The 25,850-nt window shown below is 37.9% G+C and overlaps 4 protein-coding genes across 4 annotated transcripts; 1 reads left to right on the top strand and 3 right to left on the bottom strand.

Moving 5' to 3' along the window:
- Positions 1-8,512: 8,512 nt before the first annotated feature.
- Positions 8,513-10,360, bottom strand: LOC149405816 (UPF0481 protein At3g47200-like). The gene has a single exon (XM_089606200.1). The coding sequence runs from the start codon at positions 10,236-10,238 to the stop codon at positions 8,844-8,846; it is 1,395 nt and encodes a 464-aa protein (XP_089462326.1). The 5' UTR covers positions 10,239-10,360; the 3' UTR covers positions 8,513-8,843.
- Positions 10,361-15,913: 5,553 nt separating this feature from the next.
- LOC149405815 (proline-rich receptor-like protein kinase PERK9) lies at positions 15,914-18,470 on the bottom strand. The gene is made up of 3 exons (XM_089607882.1): positions 18,446-18,470; positions 17,959-18,219; positions 15,914-17,247 (listed from the first exon to the last, which is right to left on the bottom strand). The coding sequence occupies exons 1-3, from the start codon at positions 18,468-18,470 to the stop codon at positions 15,914-15,916; spliced, it is 1,620 nt and encodes a 539-aa protein (XP_089464008.1).
- A 64-nt stretch (positions 18,471-18,534) lies between these two features.
- On the top strand, positions 18,535-19,648 carry LOC149405814 (putative transferase At4g12130, mitochondrial). The gene is made up of 4 exons (XM_089629830.1): positions 18,535-18,584; positions 18,714-18,812; positions 18,899-19,057; positions 19,183-19,648. The coding sequence occupies exons 3-4, from the start codon at positions 18,925-18,927 to the stop codon at positions 19,317-19,319; spliced, it is 270 nt and encodes an 89-aa protein (XP_089485956.1). The 5' UTR covers positions 18,535-18,584; positions 18,714-18,812; positions 18,899-18,924; the 3' UTR covers positions 19,320-19,648.
- Positions 19,649-23,821: 4,173 nt separating this feature from the next.
- LOC149405813 (UPF0481 protein At3g47200-like) lies at positions 23,822-25,743 on the bottom strand. The gene has a single exon (XM_089601492.1). The coding sequence runs from the start codon at positions 25,649-25,651 to the stop codon at positions 24,170-24,172; it is 1,482 nt and encodes a 493-aa protein (XP_089457618.1). The 5' UTR covers positions 25,652-25,743; the 3' UTR covers positions 23,822-24,169.
- Positions 25,744-25,850: the final 107 nt, after the last annotated feature.

The raw sequence follows: 25,850 nt of genomic DNA, 5'->3' as shown, positions 1-25,850 counted from the left end.
ACATAAAAAAAATCTTGATTTCTCCAGAACTCTCTACGACAGAGTTCAAATTACAGTATCTTTTCAATACCGTGATATTTACATTATTGCAATCGCTATTTATTTAAATACAATAATAAAAATTAAATCTGCTGAGCTTCCTGCAATCAATTCTCTGGACTCTTCCAGAAGTCTTTTGCACAACTGATTTTTTGGAGCCAACCAGAAATTTCGAGAAACTTTTTAAGTATATATATATATATATATATATATATATATATATATATGTATATAGACACTGCCCGATTAAAAGTTAAAACGCATACTACTATGCTCTTCCAAACCTGCAACCAAAGCATCATCTGGTAATAGCCGGACCTAAGCCCATCACAATTAAGGTGTTTCCTTTTATTTCTGTAGAAGATAAGTTGAGCTTCAGTCTCTTTATTAATTCACCCGAATATTACATTTGATCATGTACCATGTGTTACTCAATTAGTTAAGGACCCATATATTTCTAGAAATATGAAATATATTCAGGGCTTAGGTTGGGACCAAACCATTTTGTAGGGATTTTTTTTTTTTTAAACTAACAAAATAAAATGTTTATGAATAGTTAAACGGATTATATTCTAGATTGTAAACTATCATTTGCATGTATTATTTTAATAAGTAATTGATTAACATACATATAAAATTATTTATTTAACAAATTATAAGTTATTTAATATTGTAAATTATTTTAATAAATTCATTCATTAGTTAATTATTATGACAAAAAAAATTATATATAATTGATCGTATACATTAATTAACCCCGCGGCAACGCGCGGATATATTGCTTGTGTGTATATATATACATATAATATACATATATATATAAAAAAAATATCTTCATACAAGTAAAAAAAACATAGATATGTATTTCATATTTCATTATTTTTATGGTTACGTAAAAGTAGCTTATTCATTATAGTATTGGCTACGCAATATTCACTTGAAAGGATTGTTTCATAATATTCATTAATTGTATGATTTTCATATGATTAATGAATAAAGTAAGTTGTATATTCTTTAATTTTCAAATTGGTGTTCTAATTTAGATTGATGAATAAATATTTTTATAGGTTGTATATAACGTTTTGAATATGTATAGAAATGATGACACAAAAATAAATTGGGTACAATGGTACATAATTAATCATTATAAAATTGCATATATTATTTTGATAATTCATTAACAATAAAATACATTAAGCAACCGCAGCAACGCGCGCGGGTATTTTTGCTTGTGTATATATATATATATATATATATATATATATATATATTTTTTTTTTTTTTTTCACTTGGTCAATTGGTCCATCAATACGACAATGATCTTTTCCGAGTCGTCCACTAATAACTTTGAAGTCAATGGTAGGACCTTGTGGCTTCTGAAAGTACTTATATCTATTATCTATCTAACGCGGTAATGTTTCGAAGACTTTTTGACTTCCCATGCACAAGGGAAAAACAATTTACAATATTTTAGGAAATTTTATATTTGGGTATGAGAACTACGTCTAGAAAATGTTTAAGAAAAAAGAAGGTAAAGATAAAATCACAGTTTTACATAAATTTTCCAGATTCATGTGTCAATTTGAGCTTTCAAAATGATCATGTTTTTTTTTTATAACTTTTAGCTACTAGTATGAACTTGCGTTTTAAGCATATTTTATATATTTTTCCAAGTGTTATAGAGGCCTAATTAAGTGTAAGACAACAAATGGAGAATGGCTTCTTTGTTTTTTGTTTTTTGTTTTTTTTTTTTTGAAAAGTAAAGAGTCGTATGTATCAATGTATGTATCTATGAGAATACCTAAGATTGAGGTTATTGTTTTGAGTTTCTCAAGTTGAATTTCTGATTACCTTCATACGAAGGCGTTATAGCATTTATATCTATAATTTATGTTTGAAAACGATAAGGACTTTCATATATATATCAACCTGGCTTGTTGGAGACGGAAATGCGGAAGCCTTCCTTCCTTCCGCGCGTGGCTCGGCTTAACGGCTTAGCGGCTTCCGTCTATACGGAAAGAAGGCTTCCGCGGAACCGTTTACACGGAAATTCGGCTTCCGCGGTTTCCGTTATTTTACTGTTTATACACGGATTTATTAATTTTTTTACACTTTCATCATTTTCTCTATAAATATAACTCATTTCAATCCAATTTTTCACAACGTCATCCATCAAATTCTCTCTACAATCTCATCAAGCTCTATGTAATTTATATAATATAGTTTCTAAATTAAATTTTCTATATAGTTTAATATAATATAGTTTCTAAAATATAGTTTATGTACCACGGTTTATTTTTGTAATCATTTCGTTTTATGATATTTATTGTAACCACGGTTTTCCTCCGCCACAAGTGAGGGTTCATTAATAAAATTTTCGTGGTTCCGTCCACGTTTCTTACTTAAAATAAAAACGTCTCGAAAATATTTTCATTATATAGTTTGTATGTAAAGATAAAATTTAGTTTGCATATTAACCCTTTTTATTAAAAACGTAACATTTTTGTCCTTTTGATTTTACATTTTAATTGAAATCAAAACGGTTTATTGGCTTAACGGAATAATGACTTCCAATAAGAAACGGAAACGGCTTAATGGCTTAACGGAAGGAAAATTTCCGTTAAGCCATTAAGCCGTCCTTATCGGCTTATTGGAAGGCCGAAATTTCCAATAAGCCAGGTTGATATATATATATATATATATATATATATATATATATATATATCTTATTGAATATCTAACCGCTCCATTTCTTTTTCTTTTATTTCATTTTTCGAAATTGGAGGCCAACGTTCCCTCAAAATAGGCCATTTGAAACAAATAATTGAGTAGTTAAGATTTCATTTTTTAATAATTAGCCAATATCAAGGTTTTAGACCGTTATTAGCGTTGCATATGTCCGCCATATTTGCTAATAAGGTTTTTGACATATCTTTTTTTGATATTTTTCACATCACTATTTTTTTAGCTGATAACTATGTGACTTTAGTTATGTTTGAAAACATATTCAACAGTTGTATTTCTTTTGTCGACTTCTTAATTTCACTCTTTTTGTAGCTGATAATTAACCAACTTTACATGTTCAATCTCAATTTTTTTTTTTTTTTTTACAAATTCAATTTGTTAAATCAATCCACGTACTATCCAGAAATAAATTTTGATCATAATATCTATAGCTCAAAGGAGACAAAAAAGAGTTCCTGATTCTGTCATTACTTATTCATAATACTTGACATGAAGACACCCCCCTTTTAATTAATACTAATACAAAAAATTAGCAAAATAGCCAACTCAAACCTTAGAAATTGCTTAATAGCCAAGGTTTTGTAAATACTAAGTAAATAGCCACTCGGATGACGTGGCCCAATTATAAATTTTTTCATCTCCGAAAATTGCCCCTATTTGAGTTTGGAATTTCGAATTTTTTTTAAATTCGAATTACATAACTAACCCGAATTTTTAAACTTAAATTTCCCGATTTCAAGTGTGAACAGGATAAAGTGTACCTAATTATTACTCATATTTAGGAACTGTTTTGTACGTGGCATTGGAAATTTATTTGTTTCCTATTATATATTATTCTGTATTTACTGCTTGATTTTTCTTGACTCGTTTATCATATTTAAATTTCTTTATTTTCCACCGCTCATGTAATTTCACACGTTGAGATATCTCTCTTCCACACCATGTCTGTTCCTTCTCAAATCTCGTAATATTTTTAGAGAATTTTTTAATCTATTAATTGAAGAGTTATTTATTATAATATTTTTTTTATTAACTAATTTATATTTGGTAATCCTTCATTTTAAGTGAAGGATATTTTTGTCTGATCAAGCGGGTTAATGTGATTTATTGGCTATTTTGCAAAATGACTATTTCGACAATTTTGTGTTTTTAATTGGGAAGTCTACTCAAGCTCTCTAAAAAATAATAAAGAGTGTAGAAGCAATAATAGAGTTGATACACAGCTCCTTGTGCTATCTTTTGTTCCCTGTAGTAGTGTATACTATTCAATGCTTTGAGCTTTTATTGGTGTAATTAGTATATATTTTATCATTCGATCGCTTTCCTTGAATTAGAATAGATAAAGTATACTAAGCCACGCTTTATATGTGATAATTGCAATATAGTCAATATGTGGCATATGTTTAAAAATAGCTAATTAATCTTACGTGACCATTTTAATTTGATAGACATTTACATTATTAGAGTTTTTTAAAAGTCGTTCAAATAATACTTACTAGTCATTCAAATAATGGGTTCGTATTAAACCGATTATTAAAGTAAATCAATAAAATTAAATGTTGATGAGCATGTCAATCTTTTAGGGACAACAAAACAAAGACAAGTAAATTTCATGCTAAAAAAGTATTAGTTCCATTATGTCTAAAATAAACACTTTATATCTGTAAAAGATAAGAATAACACTGATATTATATAATTTGTTAAAAGTTTCCAACATGTGTGCAGCTTTCAGAAACCACATGTAAGGCATTCACAAATATAATTGCTTACATATTTAAATATATATGTGTGTTTATGTTTTTTTTTTTTGTAAGTGCACTTATGGTAATTGTGTGTGATGAAATGAAATTAATGTAGTAAGATAGCTTGATTAAGTTTTTGTAGATGTGGTTTACTAGCAAGATAGTAGCTAAATTTCTAAACACAGAATAAAAGTGTTAATTTTTTAAAGATTTCTTTTTTGTGATGAGTAGTTGTGGATGGATTGTTGTAGTTTGGCTTTCTAGCTGGCGAAGCAAAAACAAAAACAAACGGCTTTATAAACACCTAATATATGCTCATGAAAATGATGGGTCAAGATGTCGTACAATAATAATTTATTGGTATGTAAAGTGGTGTTGAATTACGAGGAAGGCGTCGTACTGCAAAATGATAATAATTATGTATTTAGATTTTAGACCACTAATAATTAAAAGTTCGAGGAGTAAAAAAACACGTCACTAAATCATTGCAGTAACTTAGCAAGTCTATTTCCTTTCCGCTGAACACGTGAGCTTTTTAGGGCTGTTTCAATCTCATTGTCATCTTCTTCTTTTATCATGATCTAAACAAGAGGAAGAAAGTGTATAATGTGTATAAACAAGAGGAAGAGCTTTTTAATTGTTCAAGTTTGCAAGTGAAAACTAATTGGACGACATACTGGAGTTGATGAGCTTTAATGGAGATGAAACTAAATAAATAAATAATAATAATCAAAAGTAGAAACACTAATAGAATCAGAGAGACACAGCTCATTGTGCTCGAATGTTTGTCTTATTTATTTATTTATTTATTTTAACATGCAAATAAACTGTACCACTTTCATTCAAATTTTATGTTTTAATTTCTCATTTTGCAAATTTATAGCATTTTTTTCCCTCCTGATGTTTTGAGCTTTTATCCGTATGATTAGTATATTTATTTTGATGGAGATGACAATATAAACAAACAAATAAATAACAATAATATATCTTAGGACATACTCCTGATGAATCGCCTGAAGAATGCCTTTTCATCTTCCAGTGATCTATTCCCATTCCTTTGAGCTCGAGATCTGTTTCTGTTTCATCGTCGGTTGATTTGATCTCATTTTCATCTTCTTCTTTGGTAGTTAATGTGATCTAAACAAGAGGAACAAAATGTAAAACATGTATATTTACGCACGTGTCCAGGTTTAAAAGTGAAGACTCACTTATACAGATGAAATACGGGAGTATGATTTTGATGAACTTTGATGGAGATGATAATAAATAAACAAACAAATAAATAAAAATAATATATCTTTGCGCATACTCTTGATGATTCGGCTTGGCTTCTCATTATCATTTCTTGTTTCTCCAAGTCACGTAGCAATTCTGTTTCCTTTCTTTTGAACGCGTGAGCTGATTCAATCTCATTGTCTTTTTTTTCTTTGGTCATGATTTAAACAAGAGGAAGAAAATGTACAGCGTGTATAGACGTAGATTTATTGAACAACTTGCTTTGTCTTTCTTATACTTGTACAAGGTTTGCAAGTGAAAACTTATATAGAGGAAATACATTTTGATGTGCTTTGATGGAGATGCCAATATTATAAACAAAAGTAGAAGCATTAATAAAACACAGCTCATTGTGCTCGAGTATTTGGTCTTTTTATTTTAGAGATTTATTAGTATCTGGCTCTATTAAGAGGAGAGATTAAAATAATAGCCAAATTATCAATTTATTTTAAAGGGAAAATGGTGGTAATTAAAATACTGAATGTTTAGACAAAACACTACTTATATACTCATTCTTTTTTTTTCCTTGGACAAAAATACTCAAAGTTTCAAATTTAGTTATACATAAATACTTTGCCGTTAAAATTTCTGTTTGAACTTAACGGTTCGAGTAATAACGGACCCACTATAACGTAACATGTGGTATTTTTGCCAAAGAAAAAAAACTTTGAGTATATAAGTAGTATTTTGATCAAACATTGAGTATTTTTGCCATCATTTCCCCTATTTTAAAAGATAGTCAACATTGATTAAATTCCCAAAAATACTTTTCTCTCCCACACCCAAACATCCAAACACCACACCCACACCAAAAAACCACACCACAATCTTCTTCTGCGATCCACCAAATCTTCGCCGGAGACTCGCCGTCGCCGGCGCCGAAGAAGGAGCTTCGGACTCGATCGCCACCGCATCGTGTCCCTTCCGGAGAAGCTCTCACCGGTTCTCCACCGGTGGCCGTTCCGAGGTTGATTCCGACGTAGTTGTCGCTCGGGTCGCCGAATTCGGAGTTAAATCGCGTGTCGAACTCGAAGGCGGCAGAGACGGGGCCGGGGCATATGTGTGTTTAAATATATATGTGTGTTTATGTTTTTTTTTTTTTTTTGTAAGTGCACTTATGGTAATTGTGTGTGATGAAATGAAATTAATGTAGTAAGATAGCTTGATTAAGTTTTTGTAGATGTGGTTTACTAGCAAGATAGTAGCTAAATTTCTAAACACAGAATAAAAGTGTTAATATTTTAAAGATTTCTTTTTTGTGAGGGTGATTTTGGTTCTTACCCTTAAAAATTACCACATTTTGTTCAATGCCCTTAAAAGTTTCAATTTTAAGTGAATACATCTCTTAAACAAATAATACCTCATCTCTCAAATATACCCTTCTCTTTTTCTTTTTTTATTAATTTAAAAAAAAAACAGCCTGGAGAAACAGCCTGAGAAGGTGCTCTCGTGCTTGGGCTCGTTCACCACACCAGCCATAAAAGCTTCATTCGGGCGGAAGTTGACATTCCGGCGGCGACGACGAGTTCCGGCGATGGCGCGAGTTTTGGCAGTGGTCGGACTGGACTTGAACGATATTGACGTTGCAAAAACTCAAGTTCTAAACAAACTAGGGCTTTGTTTTAGGTAAATTCATCCATGAAATTTTTATATTTCGAGTTTGATACTTATTTTGTTGTGTTATATTGAAAACTTTGTTAGATTTGAACCAGAAAAATATGTGTCTAACTCAATGAAACTTTGATTGGAAAATATTTTCCAATGTTGAAGATGATCGTCAAACTCTACTGATCCTGGTTAATTTGCAGTAGAGCAGTAGAGTTTGATTTAAGCAGTAGAGTTTCAGAATTAGATCAGTAGAGTTCCAGAGGTAGATCAGGAGCGCAGTAGAGTATGATTTAAGCAGTAGAGTTCCAGAGTTAGCTCAGTAGAGTGGCATAGTTATATCAATAGAACAAAGTAGATTTATATAGTAAATTTCTATATTAAATTTATCATTAGTATTCTAATTTTTAATTTTCATATTGTATATTAAATTTATCATTAGTATTCTAATTTTTAATCATCATTTTGTAGATAATGACGGAGACCACGTTAACGGTTTATTACAATGGAAAGTGGAAAGAAGAAGACGGCGCGCATAAGTGTGATAGTGAAAAGAATGGAGGAGAATAGATGCTCAAAATGCAATCAATTTGGACATAATATATCAAGATGCCCTTTGAATGGAGGAGAAGCTAGGTCGACACCAACAAAAAAACGCAAGAACTGATAAATAAATAAATAAATAAAATCCTTATGTGTATTTTTTTTTAATTGACTTATTTATCGTATGTCCATGGATGTTTGTTACCATACATTATTGCTTTCATTTTCTTAAATTGTAGTGATATTGATATTGATCTACTGACCAGTAGAGTAGCTCTAATGCTCGGTAGAACCACTAGTAATATTGATCTACTGATCAGTAGAGTAGCTCTAATGCTCGGTAGAACCACTAGTAATATTGATCTACTGACCAGTAGAGTAGCTCTAGTGCTCGGTAGAACCACTAATAATATTGATCTACTGGCCAGTAGAGAAGCTCTAATGCTCAGTAGAACCACTAGTAATATTGATCCACTAACCAGTAGAGCAGCTCAATTTGTGTATTTCAAGTAAGTTCAAATACTGCCTAATTTGTGTTCGACTTATTCACAACTTAAACATGATAATCATAGGAGAATATGATTGTTTGGGAATTGATTACACCACAATACTTCAAACCAACTTTTTTTTTATTTTGCCAAAGAAATGAAACCACTTCTTTTCTCTAGCTTACACCAATAATAATCTCGACAACACAACTTAAAAACAAACCTTCTTATCCAAAGAAATGAAACCACCTTTTTTCAATTTTTTTTTTTTTATAAGATGAGAAAATCAGACCAAATTGCAAATTACCACAAACTCACGATAATAATTATAAATAAATAAAAAAAGAAGAGGATAACGCAAACTCATGTACGGCTTCTCGGTGGTGTTCAGACTTGGATGATTTGCCTATTTGCCATGTTGAGGTGGAAACGCAGCGAAATAAGCGGAGACCCCGCCGAAAAAGAGCACGAGCGCACCAGCGATCAATGCCACCACTTTCCACGGGCTGCTGAAGTAGTCTTGGTAGAACTGGGCCCACCACCGCTCGTAGTGCTCCTGTATCTGTGCTTGCATACGTCTGTAGGCGCCGGTGGGGACCACCAGGTTCGAGCCAATCTTGTTGAAGAGCCTGGCCACTTCCTTGTCGCTGCCGAGGCGGTTGCGCAGCACGTGGGTCTCCCTCAGATCGCGCACGTCTTGCTCCGTGTCCACAAGCGAGTCCATGAGCCACAGGTACGAGCTCACCCCGAAATCGCACCCTTCATTGCCGGGGCACATCTCGAACGCCACCAAATTCATCAGCCTCGTCACCGTTGCTCTGTCCACAGTCAACGGCGGCAGCCTCAGCGTCGCGTTGAAGAACCAAGACCTTGAGAACGAAACATCGGATAATGTTGAGGTCTTGCTGGGCTTGACCTTGATCCCCGCGGTTTTCAGGTCTTGCACGTTCCGAAAGGATCTCCGACTTTCCAACGATAAAAGGTCTGGGAATGGCAAGGTGGGCTTGCTAGTGCTGAGCGGATTCAAAAGCTTTGTTCGGAAAAGGTCAAGGAGGTGGAGAGGTTTTTCCTTTTCGAGAAAGTCACGTCGGACTCTATCATCATCCCCGGAGAGTTTAATAAGGGGATGCTGATTTTTCGGCGACACCACGTTGTAAGCCATGAAGATGAAGCTGAAGATGTTTCTCTCCAACTCCTCTTTTTTGGTCCTGCAGTTTATGAGAATGTCGAGGAGACGCCACGGAAGTTGATTCTCGAGAAGGAACAGGTCTTGCTCCATAGAATTCTGGAGCCCACTAGCGCTCATCCCAAACAGGATTACATTTAGCTTGTCATCGACCACGTCGACGATGAACTGCAAAACAAAGCAAGCGTCAAGAAACAATAGACTCAGCAGTTCATCGTCATCGAATGGCTCGACCACGCTCTCTTCGTAGCATTCCTTGATTGCCTTCAAGTCGGCTTTGACAAAGCTGAGCAGTTCCTCCTTGCTTTTTCCAGAACCTTCCACGAATGTTGCTGCGATTCGGAGCTTGAGGTCTCTCTTGGCGAGCTTTTGGTTGGTAGCGTGGAAGGGACCGATCGAGATCACCCTCGGCGTGTAATACTCTCTTCGTATGTGATTTCCCTGAAGCTTTATGCTATCCGGAACGTTCTGGATCTTGACACCTACTTTTGATGATGTGTATCGCGGTATGTATTTTTTATTCTCCAAGTCATCACGTAGCAACTCTGTTCCCCTCTTGTTTGATGCGTGACCTTTTTCGGCTGTTGTTTCCGTTTGGTGGTGTGTTGTAGCCATGATCAAAACAAGAGGAAGAAAATGTACAACTGTCTGTCTATATAGACTTAGATTTATTGAGAACTTGCTTCGTCTTTTTTACTTGTAGTAAAAATAATCAAATAATAGAGTAGAGACGCAGCTCCTCGTGCTCAAATATTTGGTCTTAAAGCGAAAAAAAAGGCACAGACAATTCCTCTCCATCAATTTAATATTTTCCTCGTAAAAATAAAAATAAATAGTATAAGTTTCCTTTTATGTACCTTTTTGTGGGTCTAAATGCGATGAGCTTCAACAAAGGGTGTGTGAACGTGGCTTTTTCAAAAGAGTGAGTCTCACTTATGTTTTACTTCGTTTCTATATGAACTTGGTTAATAATTTTTTGGTTCACTGTGTGATCTTCACTCTTTGGCTTTTGCTCGACACATATATTTTTTTTTTGTCCAATTTGTTATGGCAACAAGTTCGGACTCGGAATCGTGAGGCTTGAAGAGACAAAAGGTAAAGAGGATGTGAAGGTTAAGGCTTTAAAGCCACATTGTCACCCTAACGAGTGGGATCACAAATACACTGATCTTGCTTTGAAGAAAGGAATAATTTTTGGACTTTTTAATTTTTATATAAATTCTTTGCTTAAGGTGGTGGTGTTGGTCTCAGCCAAAAAGAAAAGCCTGCTGAGATTAAATCAGAGAACATATTTCATGTATTATGTGGTGCAATATTCTCTCTCTCTCTCTCTTTTATAATGTTATTGGGAAAATTCTCTCTCTCGTACGTGTTTCATGCTGTTGTTAGGAAAGTATCATATACCATCAATTGCCATTAAGGGATACTTTTTTAATTTGATTTACAGCCACTAAACAGGCAGGGTTATCCAATTTGTTAAATCAATCCACGTACTATCCAGAAATAAATTTTGATCATAATACTTCACATGAAGACACCCCCCCTTTTAATTAATACTAATACAAAAAATTAGCAAAATAGCTAACTCAAACCTTGAAAATTGCTAAATAGCCAAGGTTTTGTAAATACTAAGTAAATAGCCACTCGGATGACGTGGCCCAATTAATTGCAGAAGACGAAGACTCGACAGGGGACGATTGGGTTCTCGACCCACCGCATGAAAAACGTAAGTTTTATGTTTAGCGATACATCAAATCATTAAAACTATCTAACACTTGAAATTTTATTTACATGCAGAAGAGCGTCGAGACAACCGCTTTCGAGTGCTTGTTTACGAACTACAAGCGCCAACATCAGTCCAACAAGTCCGAATGGCTGACTGCTGAAGCCTCCGCACGTTATGTAAGTTTATATTTATTTTGTCTTATTTTTCGATTAATATATACTAACTACTTAATTATATCAGGATCGACTGGTCGATAGGTTCAACACGTTGCGAGCGGAGGCTGAGCAACAAAGAACAAACGTAGATATTGCCGTCCTAGAGCAGCAGGCGATCCGCGATGTTATGGGTTCGCGGAGTGATCACTTGACCGGCATCGGACGCTTGGTGCCACAGGGAGCGCGGATGGCGGGTGAAATCGCCGAAGTCTACGGTTTGGAGGTTGGGACTTCGCATCCAGGATATATCTCGCAGGAGGTGTTCACGTCGACCCTCGCCTCGTTCGCCGAGGCAATACAGAGTCAGGTGCCCGGCCTCAACCTGAGCTCGTTTATGCCCCAATTTCCGCAGAGTTCGCAGCAGGCTCCTTCGACCCACAGCCAGCAGACTCCGACGACCGGCGTCCACACTCCGACGCCCGACGTCCACACTCCGACGGGCGGCCAGCAGAGGACGACAGGCGGCCAGCAGACGACTCCCGACGGTAGCCAGACCTCCCACCGTGGCGGTCCGAGTCAGTCAACTGATGAGCACATTATTCCGCCGAGCCTTGCAGAGTATCAGCGCCAGCAGAGCATTTCACGTCGAGGCGGAGGAAAAAAAGGACGACGACCCAAAGGTCGCAGCTAGTCTTTTATTAGATATTTTGTGTATAGCAGATTATTATTTACATGTATTTTTACATATTTCTCGTTTATCGAAATCGTAACTGGATTTTATATATAAGTTGATTTCGATAATATAATTTGATTTTTATCTGATTTTTCATTATAGAATTTCATAAACGAAAAAAAAAAATAAAAAATTAATAATTACCGACGACAAAGTCGTCGCTAATTCTAGTAATGAGTTAATTTATTAGCGACGAATATTCCGTCGCTAATTCGCGCGGGATATTCTCCCGCGCGAATTAGCTACGACTAAATCGTCGCTAAATGTATTTCATAAAATTAAAAAAATGTTTTCATTTATACATTTCGAGACGACATTATCGTCGCTTATGTTGTCGCTAAAGATTTAGCGACGACTAATTCGTCGCTAAATATATTTAGGCACGGACATTTAGCAACGAAAAAAATCTTCGCTAAAAAGATTTAGCGACGATTAAGGGGTTATTACCGACGAAATAAATCGTCGGTAATGGCTCTATTTATTGTAGTGATTATAAATTTTTTCATCTCCGAAAATTACCCCTATTTGAGTTTTGAATTTCGAATTTTTTTGAAATTCGAATTATATAACTAACCCGAATTTTTAAACTTAAATTTCCCGATTTCAAGTGTGAACAGGATAAAGTGTACTTAATTATTACTCATATTTAGGAACTGTTTTGTACGTGGCATTGGAAATTTATTTGTTTCCTATTATATATTATTCTGTATTTACTGCTTGATTTTTCTTGACTCGTTTATCATATTTAAATTTCTTTATTTTCCACCGCTCATGTAATTTCACACGTTGAGATATCTCTCTTCCACACCATGTCTGGATTTTCTCTTATTGAATCAGGTGGTGTAATTTTTTAATTTTTTAAATCGTAGGAGAGGTTCCTCCAGGTTTACTAATGTATTTACGTATATTTACTTAATCCATAATCCATTATCAGGTGGTATAAATACAGAATGTAATCAAAATGATTTACAAACTGTTTTCGGTAGACGGCGTTATTATGAGCTTCTATTTTTGACGGCGTTATTACCGTTCTTGTCATCGTGGTTGAGCCCTATTAACCTTGTATGACAGTAAATACGTGTTAATATTCCAATTTAGTTATAACAAATTCAGAACTAGACATATTATGCAGTAAATATATGTAAATATACAAACACACATAAAGCCATTTACAACCCGAACCTCCAAATCTCGTCTGAAATTTCTAGGGTTTGTGGAAAAAAATCTAGGATTATGAATAAGCTATATACGAATATTAACATCCATTTACAATACATGAATCTTTATCGACGAGGAAGATGATTAACACAAAATAAATGTTTTCAGAAATCGAATAAAAAAACCCAAGTTATCTTTCCACTTTTTGTGTAATTCTTTTTCTGAGAGAATCGTTGCAGCCTGAGAGAATACTTGTAAAACTATCAAGAACATCTACAAATCCATACCTGAGAGAATCACTATAGCCGAAATCGGAGGTCGGCGATGGTGGACTGGATTTCGTCGGAGGAGAGACAAATATTTTTCTTTTTCTTTGAGAGCTTTTTTTTAAGCTTTTTTTTACCGAGTAAATGGTCCATCGGTTAATGAAGAGGTTTAGTAACCTAGAATCTCGGGAATATAAATTTCCTGATTTTTTTTCATGATTAAATGGGCGAATGGGCGGGAAATTTTTTTGGGCATTTTAGTAATCTTGGACGGGTAGTTAATTCTGCTGGTTATTTACTTAGTATTTACAAAACTTTGGCTATTTAGCAATTTCTAAGGTTTGAGTTGGCTATTTTGCTAAATTACCCATACTAATATTGCCTTCTTACTTTGATAATAACGTATCCCAGTTTAATAAAGATAAAAAATATAATTTTCCTCGCCTGTAAATTAACGTCAAGTAAAAACATTAAAGACCAAGTCTACTCATTATCTGAATCAGAATTCATTGACCTCATAATTTTTTTTTTAAAGGTTACTAAAGCTCTAACATGAAGAGTCTTTGGTTGGGTTTCTAGCGATTATGGCCGGTAAATTTCTCTCTCTCTCTCTCTCTCTCTGAAACCGTCCTATACAAAAGTCTACACCAAAAAATGTCGATTTTCATTCTACTCCTTATTTGGCCGGCGGAGACACATATACGTCGTTGAACATCGAGGTTGTGTGCACAGATGTGGTTTCTTTAGCCGGCAAAGGCACAAATGTGTATAATAATCGTTAATAATCATAAATATATGTTGTGTTTCTTGATTTTTGGATTTCTGTATGGTTAATTTTTATTAATTATTGGTTTTCATTCGGCGAATTTTTTTTATGGTTAAGTTTTTGCAGGAATGAGTTGCTTTTTGTTTCCTGTTTGAAAATGGTCTCCGGCTTGGTTGCGTGTGCTCAAATTTGTTGTCTATTTTATCGTAGTAGTTATTATTTACATTTATTATGAAACAATTTTTATTCTTTTTTAATACAATTCATGCAAGAGAGCGGAAAAATGAAAGGGGTAGTTTTGTACATTGACGTGTGGTAATAAACTTGGATGGCTAATTATCATAAATTAATCAAACAGTGGCTAGTTTGTAATTACAAGTTTCGGATTGGCTATAAATCTACACTGCTCTAAATGAAATGTGGCTATCATTTCTATAATTTCTAAAAATATCTCTCTTTATATTATTATTATTGCAAGTTTATACCTCGAAACACTACTATAAAATTGGACTTCTACAATGCTACAAATCTATTGTAGAATGTTTCTACAACGCTACAAAACTGCTGTAGAATGTATCACCGCATGACTGAATTTATAACCTACATATTAACCATCATTTTCACGTACTAGAAGCCCTAAAAAAAAAAAAAAAAAAAACCCCACGTACAGCCCAATATTCCTCACCAAATAACGAAAAGATCAGTTTCAAGCAGGTTTTTAAGAACTGGGTCCCAGTTATGTTTATTTCTGCCTGCCATTTTCGTCACTCCATTTTTGTGTGCCGTTTTTCAAGCAGGTTTTTATTTTTTCTGTCGTTTCCTTTATGGAATGTCGTTTACAACAGTTCATCGAGTACAATTCAGGTTTAGCCCAAACTAAACATTCATATTTTTTCTTTTTCCTTTTCTCTATTGGCCTTCACGCTTCAAATCATCATTATCCATTTACCTACATTATATCATAATAAATAAATAAATAGCTTTGCAGTAAGGTACAAAATTAATCACATGGACGACTTCATGAATGTTTTAACAATCAATCTCTGAGGGCTAAAAACACTACTCTTTGGTGAGCCGTTGAACATCTAAAACCAAGCTTGGTAATTAGAGGAGTAACCCACAAGCCTTATAAAGAGCCCAGGATCGTAATACCCGGTCGATGTGGGATTATCCTTTATACACCCTCTCACGCGCACAGGCGCAGGCACACATTGGCACAAGCACTGGAAGCGTGAAGTATAGGCCCGATCAGGTAGCCCACAATCGAGAATGGGCCCCGCTCTGATACCATATTGCAATTCTAGGATTTGAGAAGATAAAATCAAATTGGGAATTTGGACTCTGTTCTTGAATGAATCAGAGACCCAAAACTGTTTTATTTGACTTATCGATTTGTACATCAAACCAGCCTTTATATAGGCTGTGAACAATATGTAACGACAGATAAAAAAACTACACTAACCAAAAACGACATAACAAAGATTTCTTAGACTATACTAAAACTGTAAACAACATAACCAAATCTCAGTTCTAATACCTCTTGCGTGCAATCCAAGGCAAGCCTCCCGAGCTCAACCGCTTCGCTCTCCTCGAACTCCCCGCCGAGCCTCGAGTCCACGAAGCCCTCGGGCCTCGCCGAGCTCGCGGCAGACCTCATCGAGCCGGTCAGCATCGCTTGTCCCGACACGACTTGGAAGACCACGATCCCAAAAGCGTACACATCGCTTTTTCGGGTGAACCGCCCGGTCGTCACGTACTCCGGCGCCAAATACCCCATCGCAGCGCTCGTCTTCAGCGCCGAAAACACAACGTCTTCAGTGAGAAGCCGAGGAAGCTCCGAGTCCGATATCACCGCGTCGAAGTCCCCGTCGATCAAAACCTTCTCCGTCGAGATGTTTTGGTGCACTATCGAAGGTTCCTTGCGGTGCAAGTAATCAACCCCTTTCGCGATTCCCGCGAGGATCGAGACCCTCTTCGGCCACTCGAGGGATTCGCATTCGAGGAGGCAAGAGAGCTTTCCTTTTCGGGTGAAATCGTAGACGAGGAAGCACTCGTTCCGGCTCCTCGAGCAGCAGAATCCTCTGAGCCTCGTTAGGTTCGGGTGGCGGAGAGAGAAGAGCAATTCGAGGGCTTCGACGAAATCGGACTCTTCAGATTTGCAGCTCGTGATACCGATCCTCCGCGTGGCCACGGACGATCCGTCCCTCAGGACGCCTTTGTAGACTGACGATGAGAATCTCGTCCGGTTCGATGACCCGAGGAGGTTGGTCTCGGAGAAGTAATTGGTCGCGGCTTCGATCTCTTCCATGTTGAGCCTGAATGCGCCGAGGCTCTCCCTCGAGGACCCGAGCTCGTCCCACCCGCTCTTGTACTCTAGGCTCACCAGCGGAGAAGCGATAATGCTCTTGCTCCGAAACTCCACGTTGGCTTGGCTCCAGTGAGTTTCGGGGCTGTTGATCACCGAGGACGCGTGATCCGACACGTTTCCGATTTTTTGTTTCTTGCGTCGGAATCGTATGGTCACGAAGACCGCCGCGCAGATCATGGACACGGTGAGCGTTGCTACGGCGGAGATCACGGCGGCTCGAGAGAAGTGGGTTGACTTTTCGCAGGCGTTGTGGTCGTCGTGGCATGGGTTGACAATTGCGGACTCGGGTTTCAGATTCGAGTCCGAGCCGTTTTCTTCGGCTTTGGGGCCGGAAGCAGAGGCGTCGACACGGACATTGTCGAAAGGAGTGCATAGCCTCAACTGTGAGAAGCCGACACCGCAGAGCCCAGGGTTGTTTTCAGGTTGAAACCCTTTCTTAAGTCTTCTAAAACCTTCAATTTTTTTTTTTTTTTTTTTTTTTTCAAGAAGACAGAGTTAGTAGGAAAGGAAAAAGAAACTTATTTATATCTATAGTATTGGGTACTTTTTTTTTTCTTCTTCTTCTTCTTTTGGAACTTGAATTTTGAAAATTTGGGACTCGGCGGCTCGTCGAATTTTTGAAAAAATATCAAATGCAGTGGCTAAATAAAAATATAAACGAATTTTTTTAAGTGTGTGGTATTCGAATTTTGTTGTTTAAATAAACGATATTATTCTTTTGGAATTTGAAATGAAAATTTGGTGTTTTCTGCTCGTCAAATTTTCGACAAGATATCGAATGCGCGACATGCCGCAAATTGTAATTTTTTTTTTCTCTTTCTAAAAATAGAAATTTATGTTCCAAAATAATCACTAAATAAGTTATAAACGGATTCTTAAGTGTCTGATATTCGAATTTTGTTGTTTAAATCAGAACATTGTTGATTTGGTGGTAAATATTTTTCTCATGAAGCAACGATTTTACTGTTACGTATTTCATACATGTGAGATTGGGACTGTGAGATTACCTAGAAAAATTTTACAAGTGTAAATTTTTTAAAAATTGACAAAAAATATATAAATTAATGTGAAAAAGAAAAAACTTCAAGGACTACCAGTGTGAAAAAAACAAAAAATTAATCTTTTGAGATTGTGGTTTTGGCAATAATTTAGTGGAGACTCACCGGAAGGGACGAATCCAGAAAGAGAGTTGTTTTTGACGTCGAAGACTTGCATGGACGGAATACGAGCCAGCTTCGCCGGAATCACGCCGGAGAGGTTGTTAGAGCTCAGATCGAGCCTCTTCAGGGCCTTCAATTCGCCGAAGCTTGCTGGGATATCGCCGGCGAGTTTGTTCTTTTGCAAAGCCAGAACGTTGAGTCTCTTCAGCAGACCGATCTCCGGCGGTATTTCGCCGCTCAGCCCGTTGCGACACAGCTGTACAACTATTTACAAACCAAACAAATTCAGTGCAAATTCATAGTATTTCTGTTGAATAATTTCTGAAATTTTTATCTATCATAATAAAATACATTCACTTTATATATTGTGAGTCTATACACGCACTCTTTAGGCTCAATCAAATCAGCTACTAAAACAATCTCAATATTCCTGTTTCTGTTAAGAAAAAATTGGTCATGATCATAAAGAAAGAAAGACTACAAATAGTACCTTTTATTTTTATTTTATTTTTCATTTTTCTGTTGAATAATTTCTCAATTTTTTAATAATAATAATAATAAAAAAATAAATTCCGATCCACGGCTCGACTGCCTCGGTTTCCGGGGAATTTTTCCGACGAACACAACCCGTGAGTGAGAGAGAGAGAGGCTGTATAACTGTATAAACCCTCTTTTGTCATCTCTTATAGAATAGTCTGAGAAAGCTATATGTTGATCTTAGTTTGTTTGTTTGATTATAAATTTTTTTTTTTTTGCAGCTCCTTTGGTGGAAGCCGATAAAGAGACGGAAGAAGAGAACTACGTGCTGTGGAGGGTCGAAAATGGTGTCGCCGAAGGCTCAATTGAGATCCCAAAAGGTGAAATCTTTTTATTATTCTCAAGTGAATATGTAGATTGATAAATGTGTGTATAGGAAAATGAAGTATAAACTCGTCATGTGTAGGTGAGGCAATTCCTCTCGAGTACAATATGGTGGGTCTAAACGCGATAAGCTTTGACAAGGGGTGTTATGTTGGCCAAGAGCTTGTCGCTCGGACCCACCACCGCGGCGTTATTCGAAAGAGATTGCTACCATTAAAATTCCTCAATCACAACGGTGAAGGTAAGACAGAAAAAAAAAAGTATTTTTTTTTTCAATAGTATTTTTGTTGATTTTTTTGGTCCGCTGTGTGATCTCCACCTTTTGGTTTTTGCTTGACACACATTTTGATTTTTTTTGGGGGTCAGAAATGGTGCAAAAAGTGTGTCCCGGGTCGGAAATCGTGGACCCCGAATCGGGCAAGAAAGTCGGGAATGTGACGACGGCAATCGGGTCTCAAGGGCTCGGAATCGTGAGGGTCGAAGAGGCGTTGAAGAGCTCATAGTCAACTTTGGGGATAAAAGGTCAAGAGGATGTGAAGGTTGAGGCCTCAAAGCCAGATTGGTGGCCTAACGAGTGGTCTCAACACTATCACCAACATACCGCTCTTGCTTGAAGGAATAAGTTTTTGGACCTTTTTAATTTTTACCCGAGCACGAACCACGGTGTCTGGGGTTCGAATCCCTTCATTTTTTTTTAATTAGGTGGTGGTGGTCTCAGCCAAAAAAAAAAAAAAAAAAGAATAAAAAGCCTCTGCTGAGATTAAATCAGAAAAGAAACGAAAAATAAGTTAAGGATAATAAGAATGTTCTCTCTCTCTCTCTCTCTCTCTCTCTCTCTGTTAGAGTATCTGCGCCTACGACGTGTCGTTTCGTATTTCTAGTTGCTTATTTCTCTCTGTCGTTTACTTCTCTAAGTCTAGTATATATACTCTGTACCCTTTGAATATTGGCGCTATGGAAATGAGATCTTCTTCTTCTCTTTTCTTCGATCCAAACACTCTCCAAATCTAACATGGTATCAGAGCAGCGATTCTCGTAACCTAGAAATCGTCAAGCTCTCAGATCGGTGATCTTCTTCTTCTTCGATCTCTCAATTCATCTTCATCGGCGATCTTCTTCTTCTCCGATCTCTGTATCTCATTTTTTTTTTTTGCTCAAATGGATCCTGGAAATGCTATCCAGTTCATCACCTTTTCTCATCCAATCTCATCCAAACTCGATGGAAACAACTGATCAGTGCCTCATCTGACCCTATCACAGAACCACTCAATCCTGACCCTGTTCCTATTCCTGAGCCTATTCCTGAGCCTATCCCTGAGCCTATTCCTGCTCTGGACCCTGCCCCAGTCCCTGCCCTCAGTCATGTCCCTGCTTCTATTCCTGGTCCCATCATTCCACCTGTCATTTCTCCCACACCTACTCATCACATGGTCACTCGAAGTAAGAATGGAATTTCTAAACCAAAGGCGTTTCTAGCCAGCAAATAACCTGAAACAGTGGCTGAGGCTCTAGCATCTGAAGCATGGAAACAGACTATGACTGATGAGTACCTGGCACTATTGAGGAATGGAACTTGGAGCCTGGTTCCTCTTCCTCCAAATCGCAAGGCTATTGGTAGCAAATGGGTGTTTAAACTCAAGCAAAACTCTGATGGATCTCTGCTCAAGCACAAAGCGAGGTTTGTGGCCAAAGGGTTCAAGCAAATTGCTAGTTTTGACTATCATGAAACCTTCAGTCCAGTGGTGAAGCAAACCACAATTCGCGTTGTGCTAACCCTTGCCCTTGCTCGAGGCTGGTCAATCCGTCAGCTTGACGTGAATAACGCGTTTCTTAATGGCGACTTGAAGGAGGAGGTCTATCTAAGTCAACCTGAGGGATTCACTGACAAGTCTTCTCCGAATCTGGTGTGTAGACTTCACAAGTCCCTGTATGGACTCAAACAGGCGCCACGGGCCTGGTTTGACAAACTTCATCACGTTCTGCTTGCTGCTGGATTTTGCTCTGCCAAGTCAGATCAGTCACTCTTCATCAAAGTCACTACATCTCTAACTCAGTTTGTCTTGGTGTATGTTGATGACATTCTAGTTATTAGCAGTGAGGCAAGGTCGCTGGACACGCTAGTCGCTCATTTGGACGCGCAATTCAAATTGAAAGACCTCGGCGATCTTGATTATTTCCTGGGGATTCAAGTGCACCACGTTGGCACTGGTTTTCTGCTTTCACAGAAGAAATATGCTCTTGGCCTGCTCACTCGTGTAAATATGCACACTGCTAACGGCATTGCCTCTCCCATGGCTTCTTCAGCTCAACTATCTGCTTATGGTGGTCCTGAAGTTGACGATCCTCAGTTGTATCACAGTGTCGTTGGTGCATTGCAGTACCTCACTATTACACGTCCTGAACTAAGCTTTGCCGTCAACAAAGTCTGCCAGTTCATGCAACGGCCGCTTGCTGATCACTGGCGCGCTGTAAAACGTATTCTGCGCTATGTAGCTGGTACCTTGGACTTTGGGCTTCATATTCGGCGCCAACCTGTTGCTGATCTCTCTCTGGTTGGGTTCAGTGACGCTGATTGGGCCTCTGATGGCGATGATCGCAAGTCCACGTCGGGTGTGTGTGTCTTTTTGGGCTCGAACCTGGTTGCTTGGTCCTCACGCAAACAACACACCATCTCCCGGTCCTCTGCTGAGGCTGAGTTTCGAAGCCTAGCGTGTCTCGTCTCTGAAGTGACGTGGATTGGGTCTCTTCTACGTGAACTCAATCACGTTCCTACTCAGCGTCCCGTCTTGTGGTGTGACAATCTCAGCGCCGTCCTTATGGCAGCGAATCCAGTTCTCCATGCCCGGACGAAGCACATTGAAATAGATCTATACTTTGTGCGTGAAAAAGTTCTGCATCGTCTTGTGGATGTTCGTCATGTCCCAGCTATCGATCAAATTGCAGACGTGCTTATAAAGCCAATCTCAAGCCATCAGTTCCCTGCCTTGCGTTCCAAGCTTCGTGTTGATTCTCTCTCAACACTGGCTTGAGGGGGGCTGTTAGAGTATCTGCGCCTACGACGTGTCGTTTCTTATTTCTAGTTGCTTATTTCTCTCTGTCGTTCTCTCTGTCGTTTACTTCTCTAAGTCTAGTATATATACTCTGTACCCTTTGAATATTGGCGCTATGGAAATGAGATCTTCCTCTTCTCTTTTCTTCGATCCAAACACTCTCCAAATCTAACACTCTCTCTCTCATGTATTATGTTGTTTATTTATTTATTTCTGGTTAATAAAGCTTCTAAAAGAGTCTCCATATATATATATATATATCGAATCATATATATATTTAGTTTTTTTATCGAATCAATTATTGTTTGCTGTTTTTTTCAAGCTCTTGTGTTCAGGTTTCTACGATTTTATTTTGAGTAAATGGCGGCAAAAGTCCCTTAAGTTTCCAGAAACAGTTAAGTTAGTCCCTATTCTTTTTTTTAACGGTGAAAGTCCTTAATGTTTAGTTTTCCTAATTCCGTAGGTCCTTAACCCCATTTTGACGTTAATAAATAACGATGTTAGGTAAAAAAACGTTAGTTTTGACTTAAAACATATTTTAAGTTAGAAATTAAATAAATAAAGGAAATAAAAACAAATAAAACAGCAAGCAAAGACCCGACGATGGCTCCGCCGAAGCAGCCGGCGGCGATGGACCACTCCTCGGCCGCCGGAGAGAAGGAGACTTTCCACACGCTCCTTCCGACAGCGCCGATGGCGTCCGCAAGGTCCTCGCCGAGCGAGATCGGTTGACGACGACCTTCGTCGCAGGTACCCGCGAAGGAGCCGGGTCCGGGCAGGGCTGATCTTCACCAGACAACCATGGGGAGATCAGACCTCCAGCGCGCGGCCACGAAGAACCACGGGTTCACCATTCGCCCGTCGTTGTGGGTGAAAGTGGCGGTCTTCAGCTCCAGGGAAGGGAAAGCCGCCGCCAGGGACACCAGGTATTGCCGGATCAGCCATTTCGTGTCCTCCGTGTAGGGAAGGGCTGACGGGCCTCGCTGGGACAGCACAGAGCTTAAGAACTGCTGGGTTAGCTCAGGGTTTGCCGGTGCCGAGGATGGGTTCGTCGGAGGGACCATTGTCGGTGGATCTGATCTGCTCTAATTTCGATCGCTCTACACAGCTTAGTTTCTGAAAGTTCAATGTGTATTGTCACAGAAGAATATTTATAGAAATTAAAGATCTCATAGGGAAATCTCACGCTTCCTCTAAACTAAGCTGAACAAAATCAACTACCCAACTCAGATAAGCTTACTTCTAAACTAAGATGTTTTATTTGTTTTTATTTCCTTTATTTATTTAATTTCTAACTTAAAATATGTTTTCAGTCAAAACTAACGTTTTTGACCTAACATCGTTACTTATTAACGTCAAAATGGGGTTAAGGACTTACGTAATTAGGAAAACTAAACATTAAGGACTTTCACCGTTAAAAAAAAGAATAGGGACTAACTTAACTGTTTCTGGAAACTTAAGGGACTTTTGCCGCCATTTACTCTTTTATTTTCCCTGCCTTTCTTGAAAGTCGTTTACAACAGTTCCTGAATTATAATTCAGTTTAGCCCAAACTAAACATTTGTTAATTTTCTTCTCCATTGTACTTTAGTTTTTCAGTTAATCATTCTCCAAATTTGATTATTCTCGAAAAGATCTAAAACAGCCACAAATTAAATAAGTTATTTATCTATTACAGCCTTTCAAACCAAACGAAACACTATAAATATAGGAGAATATGATTTTGGGAATTGATTATGTGACAATACGTCAAACCAACCGTATTTTTATTTTATTTTATGTGCTTACAACAGTTCCTAAAGTACAAGTCAGGTTAAGCTAAAACTAAACAATATTTTTTCCCTCCTCTCTACATTGTGATTCAATTTTCAGTTAATCAAACTCCAGTTTTCACTATTTTTGAATGGAATTAAGCCACTACTTGAAAAAAACATCTATTAAACATTGCAATAATATTTCCAACCAAACCAATATAAACATGATAATTATAGGAGAATATGATTGTTTGGGAATTGATTACACCACAATACTTCAAACAAACTTTTTTATTTTCCCAAAGAAATGAAACCACTTCTTTTCTCTAGCTTACACCAATAATAATCTCGACAACACAACTTAAAAACAAACCTTCTTATCCAAAGAAATGAAACCACCTTTTTTCAATTTTTTTTTTTTATAAGATGAGAAAATGAGACCAAATTGCAAATTAACACAAACTCACAATAATAATTATAAATAAGTAAAAAAAGAAGAGGAAAACGCAAACTCATGTACGGCTTCTTTGGTGGTTTGGATGATTTAATCTATTTTCCATCCTTACGGGGATACATAGCGTAATACGCGGAGACCCCGCTGAAAAAGAGCACGAGCGTACCAGCGATCAAGGCCAACACTTTCCACGGGCTGCTGAAGTAGTCTTGGTAGAATTGGGCCCACCACCGCGCCAACTTCCTCTCGTAGTGCTTCTGTATCTGTGCTTGCACACGTCCGTAGGCGCTGGTGGGGACCACCAGGTTCGAGCCGATCTCGTTGAAGAGCGTGGCCACTTCCTCGTCGCTGCCGAGGCGGTTGCGCAGCACGTGGGTCTCCCTCAGATCGCGCACGTCCTGCTCCGTGTCCACAAGCGAGTCCATGAGGTACAAGTACGAGCTCACCCCGAAACCGCACCCTTCATTGTCGGGGCACATCTCGTACGCCACCAAATTCAGCAGCCTAGTCACCGTTGCTGTGTCCACAATCAACGGCGGCAGCCTCAGCGTCGCTTTGAAGAACCAAGAGCTGGAGAACGAAACGTCGGATAATGTTGAGCTCTTGCTGGACTTGACCTTGATCCCCGCGGTTTTCAGGTCTTGCACATTCCGAAAGGATCTCCGACCTACCAGAATTCTGGAGAACATGTCCAACGGAAAGCTGATACGTCTAGTGCTGAGCGGATGCAAAAGCTGTGTTCGGAAAAGGTCAAGGAGGTGGAGAGGTTTCTCCTTTTCGAGAAAGTCACGTTGGACTCTATCATCACCCCCGGGGAGTTGATTATTATTATTATTATTATTATAAAGGGGATGCTGATTTTTCAGCGACATCACGTTTACGTCCATGAACCTGAAGATGCAATCCTCCAACTCCTCTTTTTTGGCGCTGCAGTTGATGAGAATGTTGAGGAGGCGCCACGGAAGTTGATTCTCGAGAAGGAACAGGTCTTGCTCCATAGAATTCTGGAGCCCACTGTTGATCCTAAACAGGATTACCTCTATCTTGTTGCGGACCATGTCGTGGATGAGCCGCAAAACAAAGCAAGCGTCAAGAAACAATAGACTCAGCAGTTCATCGTCATCGAATGGCTGGACCACGCTCTCTTCGTAGCATTCCTTGATCGCCTCCAACTCGGCTTTGACAAGGCCGACCAGTTCCTCCTCGCTTTTTTCGCTATCTTTCAGGAATTTTGCTGCAAGTCGGAGCTTGAGGTCTCTCTTGGTGAGCTTTTTGTTGCCAGCGTGGATGGGACCGATCGAGATCTCCCTCGGCGTGTAATACTGCTCTCTTCGTATTTGATTTCCCTGAAGCTTTATGCTATCCGGAACGTTCTGGATCTTGACGCCTACTTTTGATGATGTGTCCGCTATGAAAGCTTCGAATGGGTTTTCCCTTATGTGTTTTTGTTTCTCCAAGTCCAAGTCATCAAGTAGCAACTCTGTTTTACTCTTGTTTGATGCGTGACCATTTTCAGCTGTTGTTTCCGTTTGGTCGTGTGTTGTTTCGATCTCATTGCTATCTTCTTCTTTGGCCATTATGTTTTCAGCTTTATTGGTATAGCTGCAATATTTATTTTTATCTTTCGCTTGCGCTTTTCTTGAATTACTATACAATACAACAGCTTAGTTACGTCATTAGAAAATAATAAATAGAAGATAAACCCTATTAATTATTTCTATTCATTATAGTACTGCTGAATTTAATAAAAAAAATTAAAGATTACCAACGTTGTGG

This window comes from Urtica dioica, chromosome 2 (assembly GCF_054948205.1).
Source record: "Urtica dioica subsp. dioica isolate 48M chromosome 2, U.dioica_male_clone48M_v1_H2, whole genome shotgun sequence".
Classification (NCBI taxonomy): domain Eukaryota; kingdom Viridiplantae; phylum Streptophyta; class Magnoliopsida; order Rosales; family Urticaceae; genus Urtica; species Urtica dioica.
Note: the sequence above shows the minus strand (reverse complement) of the source record. Positions and strands in the feature narration are given on the sequence as shown.